This window comes from Gambusia affinis, linkage group LG19, assembly GCF_019740435.1.
Source record: "Gambusia affinis linkage group LG19, SWU_Gaff_1.0, whole genome shotgun sequence".
In the NCBI taxonomy this organism is placed as follows: Eukaryota; Metazoa; Chordata; class Actinopteri; order Cyprinodontiformes; family Poeciliidae; genus Gambusia; species Gambusia affinis.
In genome coordinates this window covers 18,524,381-18,546,412 of record NC_057886.1, presented here as the reverse complement: position 1 = coordinate 18,546,412, position 22,032 = coordinate 18,524,381, and the positions used below count along the sequence as shown (strand labels likewise).

The 22,032-nt window shown below is 36.6% G+C and overlaps 3 protein-coding genes and 1 non-coding gene across 8 annotated transcripts in view; 2 read left to right on the top strand and 2 right to left on the bottom strand.

Moving 5' to 3' along the window:
• The window catches only part of zc3h7a (zinc finger CCCH-type containing 7A), a 36,170-nt gene extending 16,587 nt beyond the window's left edge, over positions 1–19,583 (bottom strand). The window contains exons 1-3 of the mRNA XM_044099458.1: positions 19,571–19,583; positions 15,451–15,456; positions 11,408–11,417 (exon numbers count right to left, since the gene is read on the bottom strand). The gene's annotated coding sequence lies outside the window, so the exon portion shown is untranslated. The remainder of the gene's footprint in view (positions 1–11,407; positions 11,418–15,450; positions 15,457–19,570) is intronic.
• On the top strand, positions 1,791–5,596 carry pla2g10 (phospholipase A2 group X). Of its 4 annotated transcripts, none has more exons than XM_044099470.1 (5): positions 1,798–1,882; positions 2,428–2,596; positions 3,190–3,296; positions 3,716–3,857; positions 5,045–5,587. In XM_044099470.1, exons 1-5 carry the CDS (start codon positions 1,849–1,851, stop codon positions 5,142–5,144), a joined length of 552 nt encoding a protein of 183 aa, XP_043955405.1. In that variant the 5' UTR covers positions 1,798–1,848; the 3' UTR covers positions 5,145–5,587. The 4 variants fall into 4 exon arrangements, with proteins under 4 accessions (XP_043955407.1, XP_043955405.1, XP_043955406.1 ...); XM_044099471.1 differs by having other exon boundaries at positions 3,716–3,868; positions 5,045–5,181; XM_044099472.1 differs by having other exon boundaries at positions 1,791–1,882; positions 3,716–5,596.
• On the bottom strand, positions 7,064–7,135 carry trnat-cgu. Its single transcript has one exon. It is a non-coding gene; the product is annotated as a tRNA-Thr (tRNA).
• Positions 10,226–22,032, top strand: part of axin1 (axin 1) — a 32,047-nt gene continuing 20,240 nt past the window's right edge. The window contains exons 1-2 of one of the 2 annotated variants that reach the window (XM_044099460.1): positions 10,226–10,616; positions 17,331–17,513. The gene's annotated coding sequence lies outside the window, so the exon portion shown is untranslated. Of the gene's footprint in view, positions 10,617–17,330; positions 17,514–20,138; positions 20,356–22,032 lie in introns of those variants that run through there. The other variant, XM_044099459.1, reaches the window with a different exon arrangement.

Below are 22,032 nucleotides of genomic sequence, written 5' to 3'. Positions count from 1 at the left end.
ACTTCTAATTCTTTAGATATGAGTCAGACTGAAAGATCACATTTAATTATTTAAACAAAGCAAAAAAGTATTTTGATAACTTTCTCAAAATAGTAGATAAGAATTTCAAAGAAAACCCCAAGATTTACAAGAAAAAAAATGCAATTCTTGACTTACTAACAGGGGACACTCATCCTACATGAAGTGTACCTTTAATGTAACAGTATGCAAGCATCTCTGGGGAAATGAAGATGAAAAAAAAGACCATCTTATCACAAGCGGAATTGTCCAAGTTTTTTTTTTTTTTATAGGCTTTTTAAAGAACATATAATATGACTAAAAGTACAAAGAAAAACAACACTTCTCCAGTTATTTCCAAGTCTGTTTTGCTTGAATTGATTAATAAATTTAGCAGTTGGAGTGCACTGCTCAATAAGTGTTATGTTTGTTTATCGAGGAAATGACCACAGAGTACACCACAGTGGCTTATTCTTCTGGAAGAGAAAAATATGGATGACACCAGAAAAATAAATGTAATTGGATCAGAATTATTCTGCTTTTATGTACTGTGTGTGATATAGTGGAACCTCTTGTAAAACTATCTAGTTCACATTAACAGAATAAGACAATGAGACGTTGATAGAATTATTGACATAATAAAAATGGAGCACCCGTTTCATACAAACTTAGTGCTGTCTGGGTTACTATATGAGTGTAATCATCCTGTTAGTACAACAATATTTTTACTTTGCTGTGACTCAGTTAAAATAATTGCACACAATGATAAAACTAGACCCTAAATAAAAACAATTGTTCTACTCTCATTCTCTACCTGTATTCTGCCCTCCTGTCTGTTTGTACCAAATTAATCAGATAAAAAATGGTGTAAAAATGAAGAGTAATTATCAATATGTTGTGACCAGTGTTGTGTGTGTGTCCTTTTCTTGCTTAGAGATTTATGTCTGGAGGTTTTGCTGTTTTATCTTTTCAATTAAACACCCTGGAAATTAAATTAAACTGATGCTGGCTCAATTTGAAATTCTAGATGAAATAACACTGTAAAGTCTCATCTAAAAAGGATTTCAAACATTTGGTAAAGCACTTACTTTTGTGAAATCGTCTTTGGCCTACGTCTTTGACCTACGTCTTTGACCTAAATTGAATTCAATTAGGTTGTTTGCCCTCTAATATTTTTACTATATGTCTTACAATTCTGGAAACTTCTGAACATATTTAATTATTTTTTCATTAGCATCCATTTAACAGTTCAACTTTTAAAATCTGTAAAAACTATATATTTTCTGCCATACTTTTGGAGCATGTTAAGATTATTGTGGTACACAAATATGTATTTTGCAATTTTTGTTTATGTGTGTGATTTTATAATTCTATCATGTTCAATATAAAATAAATAAATAAAAAATAAAATAAACATAGTTCATGTGTCATACTTTAACAAGTTAACTCTGTACCAGGAATGTTTTAGCAATAGTAAAACAAAGCCTTTTTGGTTAATAATTAATTGACTTTTTTGTAGACTATTTGATTTATCTTCCTCAATAGTAATTAAATGAAGGAAAACCACAACATACCTCAGTATACAAAAAATTAAAATACAAGTAAAAAATATTTCCAGTGGTTTTGCTTTAAAATGTTAATTTTTGCTTACAACAGACGTACAAATGTATACAACAATCTCTCTCCTGCAGGGGGAGCCTAGTGTCACAAACATTGGATTAGGTCCTGTCCAATGATGATGCTCATGAGATTATTCCAGCAGCCTCTAAAAAAAGCCTTCCCCTTCACTCTGCACTCAGACGGTGGTAGAACCCTGGTTGAGCAGAGTTCAGGTACCTCTTGCAAATAGTGATGACATTTTACCAAATACTTCTCCTGTTCTCTGGTAAGCTGTTTCATTTGAAGTTTCACATCTTGTACAAAAGACAACTGGAAGTATGATTTATAGATTACAGATGAAGCTAGGCTAGATCTTGTGAGATTTTTGTAAAGTGAATGTTGGCAATCAAATTAATTTTGTGGAAGAGAGGAAGAGCTGGTGAGTTTTGGTATTTTTCTAGGTTTTACAGCATCCTGGTCTAACCTCTTGTTTATGAGACATAAGAATGAATTCTGTCCTGTGTGTCCTAGTTACTAATGAGAAGAGTCTCTGTGGATATTACAGTAGCAACAGAATGATGCACACAGTGATTAAAATGTTTATTAACAGGCAAAGAATAAACTAAAATAATTGAATGATTTCACATCTAAAGTCAGCAAAAGAGTTTTATGTGAAGCAAGTTTGAGTCTTTGTGAATCAGAAATGTTGTTAAGATTTTACTCGTCAACTATGCATAAAAAGGTATTTCTTTCAGACTGGACTACTATGGCTTGATTCTCAAGGATAGAGAATTTTGTTCCTCCTCTTCAGTTGTTTATTCCTTTTTGCAGTGGCTGTGGCTCCTGTGGCTGCACACAGTACCCACCGGACAAAAAGAGGGTTACTTGAGCTCGCAGGAGCCATCAAATGCAGCACTGGGAGATCTGCTTTGGCTTACATGATGTATGGATGCTACTGTGGGCTGGGGGGTGAAGGGTGGCCCCGTGACAGAGCAGACTGGTGAGGCAAATCCTTATCTCTAATCTTTTTCACATAATAGTACGCTTCTGCACCTGACGACAGCATTTACCAAAATTCCAACAGTCAGACAGGTCTATGCATGCATTATAGGCTACAGAGCTTATAATTCAGCATGCATTACTGTGTTTTCACTCTTCAGCGCAGGCATGGTATGTACACATTATTTCCTCTTCTTGGTGGAGCTCAACTCTTCGATTTCCAAAATAGGTGTGACCAGTTTCCGAATCCGTCTTTCTCCACTAAACCACAAGTACTACCAGAGGACTGGAACAAATGAATGATGACCTTTTTCACAACACCAGCCTGGTCAGATGGGGACTTTAAAATAGGCCTAAAACTCCACACCCAAATCCTAATTACCGTCTCTTTGTTTTCTATCTTCACCACTAGACATCTCACTCATTAAAACTGTCTGACTGCCAAGTAAGTGTAGTGAAAAAACAAAGTGGTAATCCTGGACTGCTTTTAAAATAGCTGTGGTGTCGCTTTGCCACCCATCTATACTGTTGCTCAGTCCACTCCAGAAGGAGCTCAGCCTTGAAAGTAATGCATTCAATATGTTGCGCCCATAGGTGTTGTCACAAGCATGACTGCTGTTATGGAGATGCAGAACGTCTTGGCTGCTACACCAAAACGGCCAAATATCAATGGACTTGCGAGGACAGGGAAGCTGAGTGCGGTATGTATATATTTTTAAATACACCTTCAGAAGATTGAAGAAAACATAAACTTTTCCAGTATGTGGTTTTATGAAAGGGTAACAGAAGAACTGTTCAGGCTGCACATAGCTAATATTAAGTATTCAGAATTTTTGACTTATCACATCGAAATCCTGTGCCGTGTGAAAGTATCAGTAAACTTAGTTTTTTTTTTCCTTCATTGAACAACAAATTCCAATTTATTTTTTTTTTTAGGTTTTTATGTGACAAACCAAACAAAGCACTGCATTATTATTGGGAAATGAAAAGAAAATTCTTTGTGGTTTCCAACTTTATTTCCTTTTTTATGAATGATACTGAAATTGTGACCCAAATTTGGTCACAGATTTTGTTTGCAAATCTTTTTAATGACATAAATCTCTTATCTTTTTCATTTCAGAGGATTTAGAGGACAAATGTGAGAAGTTTTTATGCAAGTGTGACAGAGAGGCAGCCAAGTGTTTGAGAAAAGCACCTTTCATCCAGAAATACTCTCTATGGCCGGACTTTCTGTGCGGCCACGATCACCCAACATGCAACATGTACTGACAAAGTAAAAGTATCTTCCTATTGAGTGCCTATTTTGTGAAATAGTATAATAAATACATCCAAAACTGTCTAAATTATCAGATTTTCACAGTCATCATATTTATGAGACATGGTGGCACTTGCAAAGTAAGTAGCTATGTGTACAAGTGAGGGTTTAACTAAAGCAGAAAATTCTATAGGCTACATATGAAATGCAGAGGAGCGCAGAATATCCAAAAATTGCTCAACATCACTTCAATATATTTTTACTCAAGTAAAAGTAAAATTTAGTTGTCCAAGAAACTACTCAAGTAAGAGTAAAAAAGTATTTGGTAAAAAGTCAACTCAAGTGAGTAACTGATTAAATTATCAATCATTTAACGTTTAAAAATCACAATCAAAATATTAAGCCAATTGGAAATTTTGGTTTTTTAAGGATGAGAACAACAATAATTCATGTAAGTATCAAAAAATAACAAAATTAGGCAAAAGAACATTTTTCCAAATCAGTTTCTTTCAGTAGAAAACTTATGAAACTTTGATAAAAGCTGCAGGTGTGTGTCTGGTGAGTATTTGATTAAAACATGTTTGTTTTTCATTTGTGGCTAGAAAATCCAGAATTTACTCAAGTAAGAGTAGCAATACTTCATAATAAAATTACTCAAGGAAAAATAAAAAGCATTCAAAAGTTACTCATGTAATTGAGTAAATGTTACTAGTTACCATCCAACACTGGTGAAATAAGCCTTTCTCTTCCTCAAAAGATTAAACTTCTGCAATTGGCTTTAAGGTCAAGTGTTACAGTTCAAGCCACCACTTCCCACAAAGCTACGGTACTTTTATATTGAAGAGCTGCAACCTAGACGTCCACTCCTTACATGCTATGTCAGGGTTTGGGCCTTGCTATCTTTCAATGGAGCCTAAAGAAACAGGATGAACTTTACTAAACAACAGTCTGAGCTCCGTTAAGTCTGCAGTGAGATAATCATCAGCAGTTTCGTGTTACTGCCTAAAGGAGTGTTTGGTGCTTTGTGCTCAGCTCTTTTTAAGGTTTTCACAAAATCACAACCTAGTCACAGTTTGTTGTGCAATAATTTTCCAGTGACTAAGCAAATAGCTGTCAAATGACCTAATTTCCTGTCAGGGCTATAAAATATGAAGTTGAATGTTGGATTTTCACAATTTACTTTGTTCGTTTCAGAAGTTCACAAAAACGTCCTCCGATGCAGTCCTTCCCCACAGTGGAGGCTGGAGACTTTCCAACATCCCTAAAAAAGTATCAGCTCATTAGCTGTGTATGAAATCTACGTCTTCAGCACTAGATGGTGCCAAATCCACAAACAAACTGCAGGGCAAAACACCCGAGCAAGAGTTTGACATCATTTCTGAAATTGTTTTTATTTTTTTATTTTTGAAAGAGAAGACTGTTCTCACTCTTGAGTCAAAACCTTTTACTCCTCTTTCCTACGTATGTTCTTTCCATCAACATGGAATGTAATCTAAATCCGCCCAGATGTTACTCAGAGCCCTGTTCTTATGAAGTGGGGAAAACACAGCTTCTTTGTTCAAACAGTGCTCCGTCTGTAAACTTCAACCGAAATGAGAGATGCAGTTACTGTAATGTATCCAGCTAAGAGCTGAAAGTTGAATGTCTGAGTCAAAGCCTACAAACACATGTTCAGTTGTTTTGAACCTTTGCCGTACAAGAAAGTCAAGAGTTGTAAAGTGCAAAAATAAAGTTACTGGAAGTTCCTTTTGTTGTCTTATTTTTGCTTATACAAATATTAAATTCTCCTATTATAACATCAATAATTTTCCTGGCTTTTGTTTCATGATCAAGTGTGATGTGTTCCATTTTAACTACTGTTTCTATTTGCTTTTTCAGTGGTAGTTAAAAGACTTATTAACTAGCATCTCAGAGACAGCAGACGTTTGAGTTGAAAATCAGCAGGGATTTCTAAACCAAAAATAAGAACATTATATACAATCAAGCTAAAGTTCAAAACATATATCTGCTGCCCTTATGTGTTTGTAATTTTTTCTTGAAATTAGGGGTGGGGGGTGTATTTTTGCTGTGTGTCACTCTGTGGTACTAAATATTTCAGTTCCATTTTGTAAACTCCATTCCTTGAAAACAGTGGAAACGTTTTTCATTTTGCAGTAACTCTTACATGTGTTTTAAGAAATGCTGGCCTAATTTTCTACAACATTATCAAAAAAGCTGACAGAAATGCCAGTCTTCCTTCATTCACTGTATTGCTCTGCAGCTGAGAGCCAATAAAGGCTTGGTGGAAACAATACAAACATGAACATGATGAGTCATTTCCTACTGGGCTGAGATATTTTGCTCTCTTAACGTCACACTGGGGTGTGGTGTGTTTGGAAAAATTTAGCAGGTAAATGCTGTCTCTAAAAGTCCTAAAAGGTAGATATTGAAATATGTACTTTTTTTGGCAAAAAATACAAAACGCAAACAAACAACAACAACAAAAAAACAAAACAAACAAAGACATGTCTAAAAAGAAGCAGAAATTATAATACATTGTTTTTAGTTAATTTTGCTTGGTTTTGAATATTTACTCAACTCAGATGTTTATAAATGACAACTTTTATTCTGCTCAGAAAAATACGAAGTCTCAGACAAGCTTCATGTTTACATTCAGGCCGAACTACCAGCAGCAGTTTCTCAAATGCTAAGAAAATTTCTGGAAAAAGGCAATAGACTGTCTACTACCATTATTGTACAATACTACCATTATTGCTACTACCATTATTGCACAATAGGTAGTTCAAGACGTGAGGAAGGAATGCGATCAGAAGACATATGATCAATAGCTGGAGAAAAATCAAAGTGTGTAGCATTTTAATAAACAGTAGATGCATGTGGTTTATGCAGGAATTTATCGGTGATGTGTTGAGGATATAAATAAATCTTCTGCAATATGCTGCAACCCATGTCAAAGTAACTGCTGTGATCACAACATGTTTTAAATAGTTAAATAGTTGCCTTAGTAAATTGGATATGAAATAACTGCATATGTGATGTGTTACCCAGGAAACTGCACTAGTATGTAAAGTTTGATATGAGAGGATATTTATTATACTAAATCTGACATGTAATGTTGCTTTTACATTGTGTCAGTAATACTACTACCACTGAATATTCCTAAAGTTTCAACAATTAACAAATACCATGGACACAACCAGATTGACAGACAAAAGGCACGGACGGGGTTCGAACCCGCGATCTTCGGTTTACGAGACCGACGCCTTACCACTTGGCCACCGCGCCTGCGCCGTAGAGACTCGCGTTTGCCATTTTGAAAGAAAATGACGCTCCTCCTACTTAAGTTGTGTAAATAGGGGTTTCATATTCTATAGCGATAAAACTATGAAAGACACACTGTTTGACGATAACAATCCGGAAGCATTAGCCTACAACAGTGATATGAATGTGTACGGTGGAAACAAACTACAGACAAAAGGCGCTAATAAAAATGTATTGTTGTGATTTGGCCACAAGAGGCTGCTATCGTCTTCGGTCACAGATTTTGGTGGTGTTTTCAGAAACTTGTAACAAATAAGGTGAGTATTTAATTCTTCTGTTGACAGTGAGGCCGAAAGAAAGTTTTTATTTCTACTGTGAGAATTTTTGACATAGCGTATTTAGAGTAAAAAAAAAGTCCAACTATATATTTTTATGAAGGAAGCATGAAGTAGGGTTTATGTCAATTTTCATTTTAAATTTCTTCATTGAAAGGAAAAAAACGTATTGCACAACAGGGAAGCTACTCAAATATGACTCTTCACATTAATAACAGGTGCATTAATCAGATAAACTGTCTGCCAAGATGCCCATCCATATATTTATATATTTATATGTCTAAAAAGCAGGAGAATTCTCTGTTTTTTTGGAATTTTTTTGAATCTCTGTTGTTCTTTTGCAAAATAACAGAGATTACTGTTTTATTGTGCAGTTTGTGAGTGTGTGTGCATGGGTGGGTGTGTGGTATCAGATATCCCAGAGGCAATGTGGAAAAAAAAGAATCAATGAAACCTGTTTTGTCTATGGAGAATTGGAGTTTTTACCTTAACCTGTTTGTAGAAAATTGTTATGGTATCTCCAAAATCAAAAGCAGTTCTAGGTCATTTGAATTAATTCTACAGTGATTTAAAACATCTTAATAATTTTGAGATTGTGTTAAAGTTTATTAAGTTACACATTGTTCTATTACCCAAATTGTTGTCTTGTTGCAAAACAGAACCATGCCAAGGCCAGATTATGGAAAGCTGTACCCTGATACTTGACGAAAATGGGTTTTAAATTGCTGGAGGCCTTTGCAGTGTCCTTTATATTGTGACTCTTGCTCATGACAATGGAGTTCTGTAGCCTAAGGAATCTTGTCAGAAATCCCATGCATTTGGGGCATTATTCTTCATGCAAGAAACATTGAGCAACTCACTCCCTCGGAGAATAAGAAGTATTTCTGTAGCAGTCTATTTAATTATTTATCATTTTGTTGTTGTTAAACCATTCTTCCCGAGTCTGCTGCATGGGAATTTGTACTCCAGGATCTGTAAGAATATTTGTTTTGGTTTTAGTACATTGATTTTTTTTTTTCTATTCAGGAATGCCTCTATTTTTCTAGCAATTTTTTGTAGATTAGTTTGTAATTCTTACTTGATAGAAACACTCAGATTTTGATTTCAAAAGGCAAAAATAGCTATTTTAACTGTAAGCTTTATCAAAGAGGAAAGGTTTAAGCCTTGTTTTAAAAGTAGATTGGGTGTGCCTCAAAGACTAAACTGGGAGCTTGTAAAGTGTGATTGAAACAATACAATTTGTCTACTTATACTTAAGAGTTTGAAAAGGTGGTGGAACTGGTGTCTTGTGTTTGTGAAAGACTGAAAAAGAATTCCACAATTACAAAACTCCGCATCTCTCTGGTTTCAACTTCACAGTTACACGCTAATTTGTGCACACAAAAATAACCACTAAATATATTAGGATTTTGGTTTTATGTGACTAAATAAAAAAAAAATCTCATGTCCTCAGCATACAGGAGAGATAATAGAGACACGGTTTCCACTACATTGACCTGAAGATTGTATTGGATTAGGCAAATTTAACAGTTGTGTCTCTCAGAATAATCAAAGAGTAATAACCCACATTATATGAATGAGTGGGTATATTGATTTGTTTGCTCAAAATTCTTGTGTGAGAGTTTGCAAAAGATCAAGAAAGATGTTTTTTTTATCCAAGTAATTATTGAAGAATTATTTTTTTTATATTTGTTAACATTTGAGAGCTTGAAATAAAATATGCATAAATGTAGCACAGTTCTATTAGGCATGGCCGTCGCCTGGCGCCACAGGTCTGTGCTGCTGCAGCTTGCAGAGAAAACTGGTCATTGTAAGAAGCAGCATTCTGCTTCTGACCCCGGTCACAACTCGATGTGTAAGTGTGAAATCTAACTGAAAGTTGAGCAGCTGATGAAGCTGCAATACAAAGAGAATATAATTTCTCCCCCTCTTTCCAAATTTGTTCTTGATCTCGCTCCTGTTTTTGGGGTTAATCCATTTAACAGGGCTGATTTCACAACTTCACAGAGTATATAAATAAAGCTTTCAAAATCTGGAATTTTATGATGTATTCGGTTTCTGAGTTCTTCAGATTTAGACTAATTTGTGTCAGCTCTGCCTTACTGATAATTCTCTCCTTTTTGCTTAGAAATTTGTTGTTGTCCTCATGCTTGTTGATTCAGTTACCATAGCTACAACTTCTTTGTGCTGGCAAGCATCTGGTCCTGGTTTTCTCCAAAAGGGTTCTACAACTTGAGCTGTAATCTAAAGTAAAGATGCCTGTCCCTCAGTAATGGTCTTGTGCACCTTTATGAACAAGAGAATGATTACAGTGACAAACATGGACCCATTTTATGCAGACCATAGAAACAAGACTGGGAAAGCAACCCAACTTGAGAGCAAGGTGAAGGCAACTGGCTCCTGTTATTGATGACTTAATGGATTTTGTTGATGGAAATAATTACTATAATCATTTTAGTTTGCATTAAGAACTAAACAGAATTAAGAGAAAATGTAAATGCTTCAACTGGACTGACTTACGTTTGAATATTTTTCTTAAATAGAGCACCATTTGAGTTTTAAGTTTACTTTTTTCCATACAGTAAACTTGAACATTTAAAAAGTAGTTCAAATGAGTGAGATTTATGAGGGACAACGTTTTCTATTAAAAAGAGTTTAAAATCCAATCTATCGCATCTTAGGAAAATATACAATCTGGAAAAACAGGGAAAATCCTTGGTGTCTTTTTAAACCCAGACTTGTTGAAGTCAAGGGCCAAAAGCTAATTTTAATTCATTTTTACATTTTTTTGTGGGATACCCAAGAAATACTGTGAAAAATAAATGTGTTCGCTTAATCTGCTGCTTGGAAAAGGACAACAGCCTGTCCAGCATGTTCAAGCCGCCCCCCTGCTGGGCGGCCCATGAGCCCGTCGATATGCTGGTTTGATGTTGGATGGAAAATTAGAACCCCCCACAACAAACGGAGGGCTGGAACAGAGAGACTGGAACAGAGACAGAGAGGATAGAAAGAGAACAACCATCGACAGATGGACTCTGTTGTGATTAAAGATGGCGTCAGTCTTCACTGCAGACTACGAAGGACTGTATCCGATCAGTAAAGAAGTGGTGGGAGTTGTCTGTGGTTCAGCTCATCAGAACCATGAAGAACACAGTGTGGTACATCAGCAGGTATGATGACTGCTTTTGCAGGGATGAAAACCGTAACGTTCCATTGTTTAGTGCATCGGTCTATTGTGTCTGGTAACGCTTTTTTATGTCAGTGCTGTGCTGTTTGGTTACATTCTTCCTCTTGTGGTAACAAACTGCTTCATTTGATTTGACCAGTGAATATATATCTTGTAAACAGGCAACTAATAATTATATGTGAAGATTTGAATTTATCATAAACCTGGCAGATTTCAAGCAATTCATTATTTGTCGTACATCGTAGCATAAACCACCTTTCAGCACCATAAGAAATTTAGGCCTATTAATTAGGCATTTTCCCTTTTTGTGAATGCAGGTACACCAGAACAAGCATGATATTCAGCATGAACAAACTCAAAGTCTTCAAATTGCTAAATCCTCTGTGTCTAACACACTCCGAGACTTGTTAGGCATGATCTATTCAGCCCGGACAAAGGACAGCGACGGGACTCCAGAATACATTTTCTGAAAGTCTATTGATATTAATATTTGGGTCATTTTCAGAATCTCCAACTACCCTGAAGTGGTCCAATAAGCATGACATAGTTTTATAAAACCTTAATGTCTCAATCATTTTGGTAACTGGTTCAGCTACTTTTAGTGTTTGCAGTTGAACCTTTTACCTTTTGCAATTTTCAGTTAAAAGTGCTTTGCAGAAGACATAATTTCACTTATTGATTTTGAAGAAAGCTAGTTAAAAGAAATTAGAGCTCTGCTGTAAAAGCTTAGAAAAAGAGTGTTTCTTAAACTGTTTTTATGGGATTTTCTTCATCAATGAGTCTTCAGCTGAGATAAGCTCAATTCACCCAAAACCTACAAGAAAATCTAAATCCACAGTGACAGGTGGAACAAAAGAGCCCTGAATGGACTGAATTGGGAGACATGAAGTTGTCTTCTGGTAGTCCTTTACTATAGTTGGATATTTGAGAGCGTAAGAACACATTAGAATAAATTTTGGAAGAAAACCTTTTTTCTTACTACCCAGAGAGACATAAATTGTTTGTTGGTCAGCAAACAAGTGATATAGTATTTGTACAAATGATGGACGAAGCATTCAAAAGATTTAACAGAAGTTTTTAAAAATAATGCTCAAAATGCTTAAGTTAATACACAGAAGACTTACAATACATAAAGTTTTTGAATTTAAGAATGAATAGGCCTTTCTGTTGCAGTTAAATGTCTCAAAGAGAAACAGAGACTTTCACTAATTACGTCTGATGCCATGACCTTCCTATGGGCCACATTCTTTAAGGCCTCATTTCCAGTCAATAGCGATTACTTTTTAAAGTACGGTAGTCTATAAACTGAATTGTTCCTAACTACAGTGTTCAATTGTGTGAAAGACTGTTTTGTTCCCACTTGTTGTTACATCAAGAAACTACATCCAAATCATTTCAATAAGCAAACCAGTTCATAGCCATATTTTTGGTAGTTAGGTGTATTTGAAAAATTACTGGGGTACATTTTTATAAAATAATCTAATATCATGTATCCGACACAGCTTTACAGTTTAAACTAATTTAAGCTGTAAATTAGTTTCAGAAAATTTCCACTGATTGTAGTTCTGGATCATCAACTCTTGTAAATAGGAAGATTATAAAAGCAGAATAAACCGAAATCCACATTTTTAGTTGAATGTGGCTGTTAGATTGATTGTGGGCACAATCTGCTGAGTGATAGTGGAAGTTACAGTAAAAGGGTTTGTTTTGGTGATAATAACATCAAATTGTATTTTTGAAACAGTTGCTTTTCAGTTTAACTAAATTTCCTGATTTTGTAAGTTTTAGTAATCAGTTGGGTTCACTCACATGTCCTTGAATAGCTCTATTTGTGTGCCTATGACCGACTGAAGATTAATTTGTGGCTTTAGCTAATGGGTTGAACACACACCCAAAGTAAAATAAGATTGTTCTGTGATTAGTAGTTGACTTTTCATCTGTACTAGCAGAATCAAGACAAAATATCTGAAGTATCTAAATTTGAAGCAACTGGGGAAAACCTTGCCTATTTATTTCTATCACTTTTGCATTATTTCCACTAAGGAGTACAGCAGGGAACAGTGTGGCTTGGCAAGCTATAAGATGGAAATAGAGAAACCAACCCATACCATATCTTTACTGAGCCCCTGTTAGTTGCGGGTCCATAGGACAATTGTACAATACACTTAAAGTGGCACTATTAGCATAAACACAGGGAAGTTTATTGATTGATGCACCGACCTGTGCTTTACTGCTTAGTGGAAACAAGGCATTTATCAACAAAAAGCCCACAAAGGAAGGTCCTTACACTGTAAAAAGTAATAAGTTCACTTTACTTAAAAAAAGTTAGGAAACCGATTGCCTCAAAATCTTCAAGTAAAGTAGCTAATTCATTTTAAGGTGTTATTGCTAAAAATAACTATGTTTAGACCACTCAGATAAAGGCAGTAAACCTGAGTGCCGTTAACTCAAAATCATTAATTGGGTTAACTGTAAAATATTCATTCAGACAACTCATGCAATGGCAGTAAACTTGAGTGCCGTTAACTCAAAATCATTAGTAAAGTTGACTATAAAATGTCAATTATGACTACTTCAAATTGTGAGTTATGTCAATTAAGCAGTACTCATAAAAATAAGTTATACTTACACGTTTAAGAGTTCACATTACTTGCAAAATATCAGGAAACCGATTGCCTTGATATGTTCAAGTAAGATGAACCAAAAGTGTTAAGTTATTGGAACGAAGAGCCAACAGACAACAGTTTGAATGGAAAAAAAATGTTTAATAATTAAACAAGTTTACCTTAAATACAAGGTTCTCAAGTGTGGTTACATACACACTAACCTGGAAACAAAGTTTTCCATAGACTTTTTTAGGGAAAAAAATGACATGACTTTTTTTCTAGGGTAGCCTTCAATCTAATATTGAATCCTTCAAATGGCCCTCAGTCTTTAAAACTTTGAGAATCCCTGCTTAAATGTCTGTTGACTGGTGTGAAACAAAAACTCAATTCTCAATACTAGAGCCTAACATTTATCATAACATTGATAAAGTAAATAGTGAAGTAAATGCAATGATGCTCTCTCCAACAAAAAAAGAATCAAACAAGAAATAAAAATCACTTTTCCAATAAGGGTAAAGGTATCAACGTTGATCCATAATGTCACATCACATTCACTCATTGCATCAGAAGATTTTTGAGTGATTGTATTTTTGGTTTTAGGGATTTATGTCCAAGTGAGAGAAGCACCCTTTGGATGAAGTCAAAGGTGTACTTCAGTTGTTGAGGGTACTCCAAATTCAGAGAATAAATAAGTCCAAAGAGCAAGCACATGGCATGTGGAAGATTCCCAAGATCATTCATGACAAGACTTCCTTCCAAAATGATGGCAGTACTTGAAGACTGGAGGTGCAGTGAGTCAGTGGAGGCCTGCCTGTCCTCAGGAATGATGGTCAGGATCCCAATGGGGGTGTGAGACACGTCTGGGTCTTTGCAGTCCTAACAGTAGAAGCAACACCACAATTACATATCAACGTAACACTTCTTTAGGGTGACCAGACGTCCTCTTTTTCCCGGACATGTCCTACTTTTCAGACCTAAAAAAATGTCCGGGGGGAATTTAAAAATCGTCCGGGATTTTGGTCAACTGCCTCAAAACACATTACATAGCTTACAGTGCATTGTGTTTACATTGCCACTCCTGTCCACTACTCCATTCCAGGTTTCTTTAGATGAGAAGAATCGGCAGCACATGTACACACATGTGCTACCGATTTCTTGTGCTACCGTTGGTTCTACCCCCCCGTTGGCGCATGTGTGTCCGCCGATTCTACCCCCCGCCAACAAAAAAAGAAGTGTCCTCCTTTTCAGAAACCCAAATCTGGTGACCCTACACTTCTTCATCATGGCTGCTTCTCCTACAGTTTACAGCTGTTCTACCTATGGCAGTCTACTCATCATAAGCCTTCTATAACAGTACAGCGGCTTTTTTAACCCGCCAACATCTTTATCCTTATCCCTTTTCCTTTTTTTGTTTTGCGCCCCGGACAGCTTTTTTGCTCTGCCGCTCCATCTTGTTGCCACTAAATAAACATGATATTTTCGACTAACGTTAGTCCCAGGCATCGCTAAATCATTACACATAAAGTTAACCTCAAAACCTGGACTTACGGATGAATTATACGGCCGAGATAACGAATATAAGTTTGCTAAAAAACAGTGGGACTTACCGTGACAAAACTTAGCTGCAGCAACCGCCGTATTGTTGACAGTTTGGAGCTTCTTTCAAACACGTCGTCACTCGTCAGTGTCCAATGCGCATGTGCATTTAACGAGAGCTGCCGAATGATGCCGAGTTTTTTGCTGGTTATGCAGATGCGTTTTGCTCACTCATAACTCCAAGTTCGGGTTACTTGCTGCTGATGAGTTTGATTACTTGCCTCAGTAGAAAGTTGTCTTTGCTAAGTTTAAGTTAGTATAGTCAACAGAGTAAGCTGGAATGAGTTCAGGTCACTTTTCTTTTTGAGTACACTTTACTTTTACATTTTACAGTGTACCGCATGGTATGCTTTGAGTACAACTTGCCAAGAAACACGAAAGATGGGCTTCTCAAGAGAATTAGCAACACTTCTGAGAGACAATCTCATTTTAAGTTTTACAAAACAACTTAGTCTTTTTATAACTGATAAAAATGCAACTGCATAAGACATCATGGTTTTAACATGCCTGATTGCATTCACAATGTAACAGAAATTTGCCTCATGAAAATATTCAGATACACTCTTAGCAGATTCAGAAACATATAAAACACCATATCAGTATCAAACTAGATTATATTCCCTTGATGTCTTTAATGGTGCTTCATGATTGCAGATTATTCTTGTCCTGCAGCACACGAACAGCCCCAGATATGTACCTATTCTTAATATTGCACTAGAATCCCACCTTGAATATGTGTGGAGTCTAAATAAAGGTGGAACAATTATTGTATCACCCAATTTAATGTATAATGTTTATGTTTTCACAAGTTTTTGTCCATATTTACTCTCTGAGACATCATTTGTTTAAATGTAAAAAATAATGATTTGGCAGCTGCACACATGATTAAGCATATCATCATGGGTTTTAGAAATGAGGTGGTTAAAAACTACTCGAATTGGTTTTCAAATCAGCTGCAAAACATCCCCAGGGCAGGTTCAAATTCATGCATGATTGGCACAGAATGTACTAAATAACTGCTACTTTGTGCTGAAAATTACCAGAACTGCACAAAGGAGCAGAACAACCAGAATCTTATTGGAAACTCTCTGAGTTGTTATTTTCATTTGTGTGTCTGTTTTCTTGTGTTCATTAAGTTTTTCTTGTTTATTTTCATAATCCAAAATTATTCTTTGCAGTTCATCAGAACATAGAAACAACTTTTTCACTGTTGTCCTAAAATTATTTAAAATACTGTTGTTCAGTGTTGTTATACATTGTAAAGTAAAGTTTTGACTGTATTGCATTTTTGCTGCTTTATGTAATTATGTGTCTAATTGCATTAATAATAACAAAGCAAATAACAACAAGCGCTGTGTAATTTATTTAAAGGTAAAGATTTGAGCTCAACGCTCCATAAATAAAAAAGTGTGGGAATGTTATATTCATATATCTTGCTTGAAATTCAATGTCGCTTTTGACACGCTTCTAACTCTGAAGTTATAGAAAAGTCCAGTCTATAATTTTATATTTGATCAGTGATCCATTTTAAGTAATAACTGTTTTTAACAAGTTCTATAGAGTTGGCGCTTGTGGCCAACAAGGTTAGAGTGGCTTATACAGATGTTTTTTTGTACTTGACCTCTTGACGTTTGTGATGCTTTTACTTTGTCTGTGTGTTGGCTCCCGTCAACATTTACATGTATTTCTTTTGCAACTATTAGTTTGGTTGAATCTTTCCTTTGCTCTTGTAGATATGCAATTTTATCCCAATCAATTTCCGCACTTCCCAGTAGATGACTTTTTAATCCTCATTTCCGACAGCTGTAAGCACTTTCATTCTTCTCTGCATCCTTCCGTCTCAGCGGGAGCCATTTGGCATCGTTTGCATGTTCTCAGTCATTTGCTGGAGGAAGTTAGTGATTTGTGGTTGTTGGAATTCAACTTACAAGCAAAAAAACAGGAATAATTTGTGAATTAGGTGCTAATTACACTTAGGGGAGGTCTTCACCTTGTTTTTCTAGTGTTTGCAATATTTCAAAATAATTATGACAAGTGTGCATTATTTAGTGAAGTTACACAAGTCATGGATATGTATACTTATAGGTGTGCTTCAATCAAATGTAACATGTTTAGTATCTTTCATTAGATGTCATAATTGGCATCGAAAGTGTAACCAAATATAATAAACTATGAACATTTTCCCTTGCATGGTAGAAAAAAATGACACCCATAAAAGAACTTGGGAATTGTAGAAGTGTGAAGTTCAACAAATATCCTCAGAAAATTACTTTCTTTTTTGCACTTACTTACATCTGCTATGAATGCAGTGATGGAATTTAATCCGTATATATGTATAAGAAACTCTGTTAGTGAAGCTTTATATCAGCAGGGGGCAGCAACCTACTTTATCGCCTTTTCTGTGTGAAACATTAAGAGGTAATAGTCATGCTCTATACTGTGGAAACATTTAACATTGGCTTGTGTAAACTAAATTTTTGTTTTTTATCTTTCAGGAAGAATTGGACTGCACAGATAGACTCACACACCAATATTCTACTCTAGTCAGTTCGTTCCTTTTGTGGGAAATTAGACTGGCTTTCTTATTGCAGGATAATGCATTAAATAAGCTTACAATGGAATCGACAATGATAGGATCCAGGCCTGGAGGATGCATGAGGATGACAATCAAACACAAGGTAAAACATTTACACTCAAATCAGAATTTTCTCTATTATCATTGCAGGAACAATTAATCAAACTGCAAACACACAAAGAACCACACTGAGTCATACAGGTAAAAGATTTATCTTTTGTTTCTTTTTAGATAAAGTTCTTTAAAGTTGACTCGGTGCTGCACAGATTGAATCTTGAGATTATTTGCCTTATTTCCTTTCTTAAATGATGTAGTTTAGTACCGGTCGGATGGCTGTCGTGTTGCAATAGGTGAAAAAGTGGTGTGTGTGTGTGTGTTTAGCCTGGAGGGAGCTGAAACAATAGAATACTTTTCATGATTCCTATTGCTCGTATAAATGTTTAAAATCCTGTGCACAGCTCACACTGTAACATGTTTCCAGGTGTGAGCAGGCATTGCAGTTGATGTGATGAGATGGAGTGTGAAATGTGGACTCCTGTTCATGCTGCTCTTTTTAAGTCGTTCCACTGAATAATGTGATCTGAGACGTTTTCATGTTTTTGTGATGTTTCATCAGCCTTTCATGTTGGATTCAGTAAAACGATTTGACTGCTTGGTGCCTGCCTTATATCAAAGAACAGAAACAGCCTTCTAATCCTGCATTTGCTCTTCTGGTCTTTATATTATAAAGTCATCGCAGTAATGACAGGATCAACTGCATCTAAGAAGCCCGGCAATATTTTAAAATGTGCTGTTGAACTGAAACAATTGTTCAAATTGTGCCTTCCTCTAAAGGTGGTTCTCATGTAAACCAGCTATTGTCTGATTATTTCTCTTTCAAGTGTGCAAATATCTATTTCAAATGGCATAAAGTGGATTAAAATTTGTCACTACTTAGTGTTATTTTTAAGTCTATAACACAACTTGTATAGAAAATGTTTTTAGAATATTTTTTTTTTTGTGGAAAATGTGAGATGGAAAAAGAAACAGCTCTGCTTTGCTTTGAAGTTTTGTAATACATTAATAGCAGTGTAGGGTTTTACATTGTTTACATTTGAGATGGTCATTTAGAAAACCTATGATTTTTTTTTTTTTTCTGCGACCTTCTCTATTATTGGTCCAGCACACATTGCAAATTGAAATGAAAGCAAATTGTCTATGAGATTAGTCTTTTTTAATCTCTAGATTTACATTTTCTTGTTGAGAAAAGTTTGACAAAGGGAGCTTGATTGCAGCACATAACAGGAAAGGAGATTGCCACCACAGGAAGCTGATTGAAGGATCAAGGCACCTTTGAAAGATGTAATCGGTGAAGTTATCTGATGCAGTTTGTGGCTTGAATGAACATCTTGAAAGCTTCTGAAACAAACTGCTGTCCAACCTGTTTGGCCAAAAAAAAACATATTTTCATGTTAGTGCTTCATTTGCAACAGTAAAAAGGCAAGAATTCACATTACATCTTATTAATGTAAAGTTTCAACATGTTACACAAATGACAATTAGATTTTAGATAAAATATAGGCTGAATACTGCCACTTATTATTTTCACATAAAGATATTTCAAAAATAGATTCAATTTAATATTAATTTGTAGCACAAGTTTTAACAACAAAAGTCACTTAACAAGGCAAATGGCTGGATATGCTGTGGTGGCGCAGGGGTTAAGCACAACCCACATATGGAGGCCTTAGACCTCGACGTGGCTGTCGCAGGTTCGATTTTCAGCCTGGCGACCTTTGCTGCGTGTCTTCCCCTTCTCAATTAAAGGCCAGTAAAGCCTTTTAAAAACAAGGTAAATGGCTGTGATAGAATCAAAATAGATCCAAATTTAATTCACTCAGACCTCCCACAGCTTACTGATCCCCTCATCCTGAGTTTAATTTAATCTGATCACAAAAAAGGTTATATGTCATTCGTTAAATGTCTTTTTTTAATTGAGCTATTTTTGTGTCAAGTGGTTATAACCTTCATCCATCCATCCATTTTCTTTACACCCTTCTTCCCTAAATGGGGTCGGGAGGGTTGCTGGTGCCTATCTCCAGCTGCGTCCCGGGCGAGAGGCGGGGTACACCCTGGACAGGTCGCTAGTCTGTCGCAGGGCAACACAAAGACATACAAGACAAACAACCATTCACACACACACTCACACCTAGGGAGAATTTAGAGAAACCAATTAACCTGACAGACATGTTTTTGGACTGTGGGAGGAAGCCAGAGAACCCGGAGAGAACCCACGCATGCACAGGGAGAACATGCAAACTCCATGCAGAAAGATCCCCGGCCAGGAATCGAACCCAGGACCTTCTTGCTGCAAGGCAACAGCTCTACCAACTGCGCCACTGTGCAGCCCCTGGTTATAACCTTTTATAGGTTTTACAGCTTAGGTTCACAAACTGTTCAGGTTAAAAATGTTCCAGCCATTCTGACCTTTTGCCTACATTCATGGGCTTGAGATTGTTAACAATTCTTTTAAGGCTGATATATTCTGGCATACAACCTTTTTAGGACTTTTGCCAACATACCTGCAGGTACCATTATAGATTACAATCTTCAGAGTTAGAAAGTTATGAGAGTTAACACAAATTTTAATAGTGTGCTCTATTTATGTAGAAATGCAAGTTTTAACACTAAAAGCCAAAGAGAGAAAGAAAAGGGGGAAATAAGTGTGCCACATGTAGCAGAACATTTCAGAAGCAGTTTGTGCAGTGAACAGGCGAGGCGCTGTGCATGCTCTGCTGTGCAGCCTCAGCTCCGCACAGACATGAGAGACAGCCACGGAGAGGAGAGCGGACTGTCCTCTTTGTTGTTGGTAAAGTCCTGCGCGTCCTAACCATGACACCGCGGGCAGACACTGGTGTCGCTCCAGCTGCCCGATGCGCACCGAAGCGGACGGAGGATCTCCACCGGTTAAGTATCTGTCACTTTTGTCTCTTCTCTCTGTCCTCCGCTTAGAAATTGGAAATTGCGGTACTCGGTGGAAATAGACCCGTCGCTTTGCAGCTTGTGATATAAAGCTGTTCAGAAATCGGTGTGGGATACCCGCTGTGCTGGGGGGAACAGTTGCGGGCGGCTTGTAGCGCGTTGAGTTTGACGGCCACGGCGCGGATATTAATAGTGTGACAAAGTTGTTGCACTTGTCGGTGGGCTGCTGAAAGGCCTGGGTCTCTCTCTCTCACTCCCTCTCTGTGTATGTATGGAGTTTGTTTCTGGCTCCCCTCCCCCACTCTCCGCTGCTGTTCCTGCTCATTCAGGAGAGGCCAAGACGTGAACGTGATGAGAGGCTCACCTCAAGATACAGTTGCAGAGCAAAATGACATTTCCCCGTGATCGCCTTAGGCTTGAATCAGTGTAAATGCACACATGCATCTGCAATCGCAGCCACTGTAACCCTAACGCTTGAGCTTCACAGGTAGAGGGGTGCGATCAGAGGTGATGGATCCGTCACCATTTACCTCCAGCTGTCATCCCCCGCACATTGGGATTGGTTATTCCTGCACATCTGGCTACACGCACGGTGCACGTGCTGCTCACACTTCAGCACTGGGCAGCATTTGATTACAGCCGGTTTTGTCTTTTGTTCAATCAGGATAAATGATTTCTGTATGTATTGAATTAGACAGAGAGTGGGCGTGCCCTAAAGGGAAGGGTACTGGCAACCAAGAAAGAAATACTTCTCATATAATCACAGTGAGGGAGTGTGGGTGCCAGCCTTTTTATGAAATCCAAAAATTTAGTCCAATTTGAGTCAACAAGTCCCCGGAGCTATAAATAGGGAAGTAATTTACACAGAAAATGTAAGATGAAGACAAGGTTAAATGTCAAGTTTTTTGTTTTTTTCCCGTGTTTTACTAGGATTTGGATCTGCCAGCAAACTGTCAAAAAATAAATACTGGCTTTGGCACGGATATGTGAATTTATCCAGTCAGCTGTGGCTACATTAAACCTTAAATTAAATACAGAAGCCATATCTCGGCAGCTTAGTCATAAGCTGCTCAAGCTCCAGCCAAGAAATGCTCTATGAATACATGAAGAGCAAAATATGTCCTTGAAAAATGTGTTCACTAAAATAATTTTGAGTGCAGCGCTCTGCAGATGATTCTGCCATTAGACTTATAGCAGAGGGATTAATTAAAATTAGAATATGGAATGAGGATCGATACAGTAACCTATCAAAATTCTTCCTCACTTTTTCTAACTGTAAAAGGTACTAAGGGTGTTTAATTATTTAGCTCAAAATATAAACTCCTTAGAGAACTTAGATGATGTTTTAATCGTGTTTTAAATTAGGTTTGGAAAGGTGTGGGAAGAAACGATTTGTCTTGTGCATATAAATCAGTTATATTCATGCTGCTGAGTAAAAAATCCATCATATCTATTGAACCACATAAGAAGCCAGAAGTGTTTACTCTTATTGATTTTTCTATTCCTCTGTAGGTGTTTTTGTAGCTTAATCATACCTAAATGTTTGAGATCTTGACACAAATTCTAAATCAGACAAACATAATGGGGGTAAATACCAGATGGAGTTTTCAAATTATGGTTTCATTTCTTTATGGGGATGCTATCCAAACCAACCTGGCCCT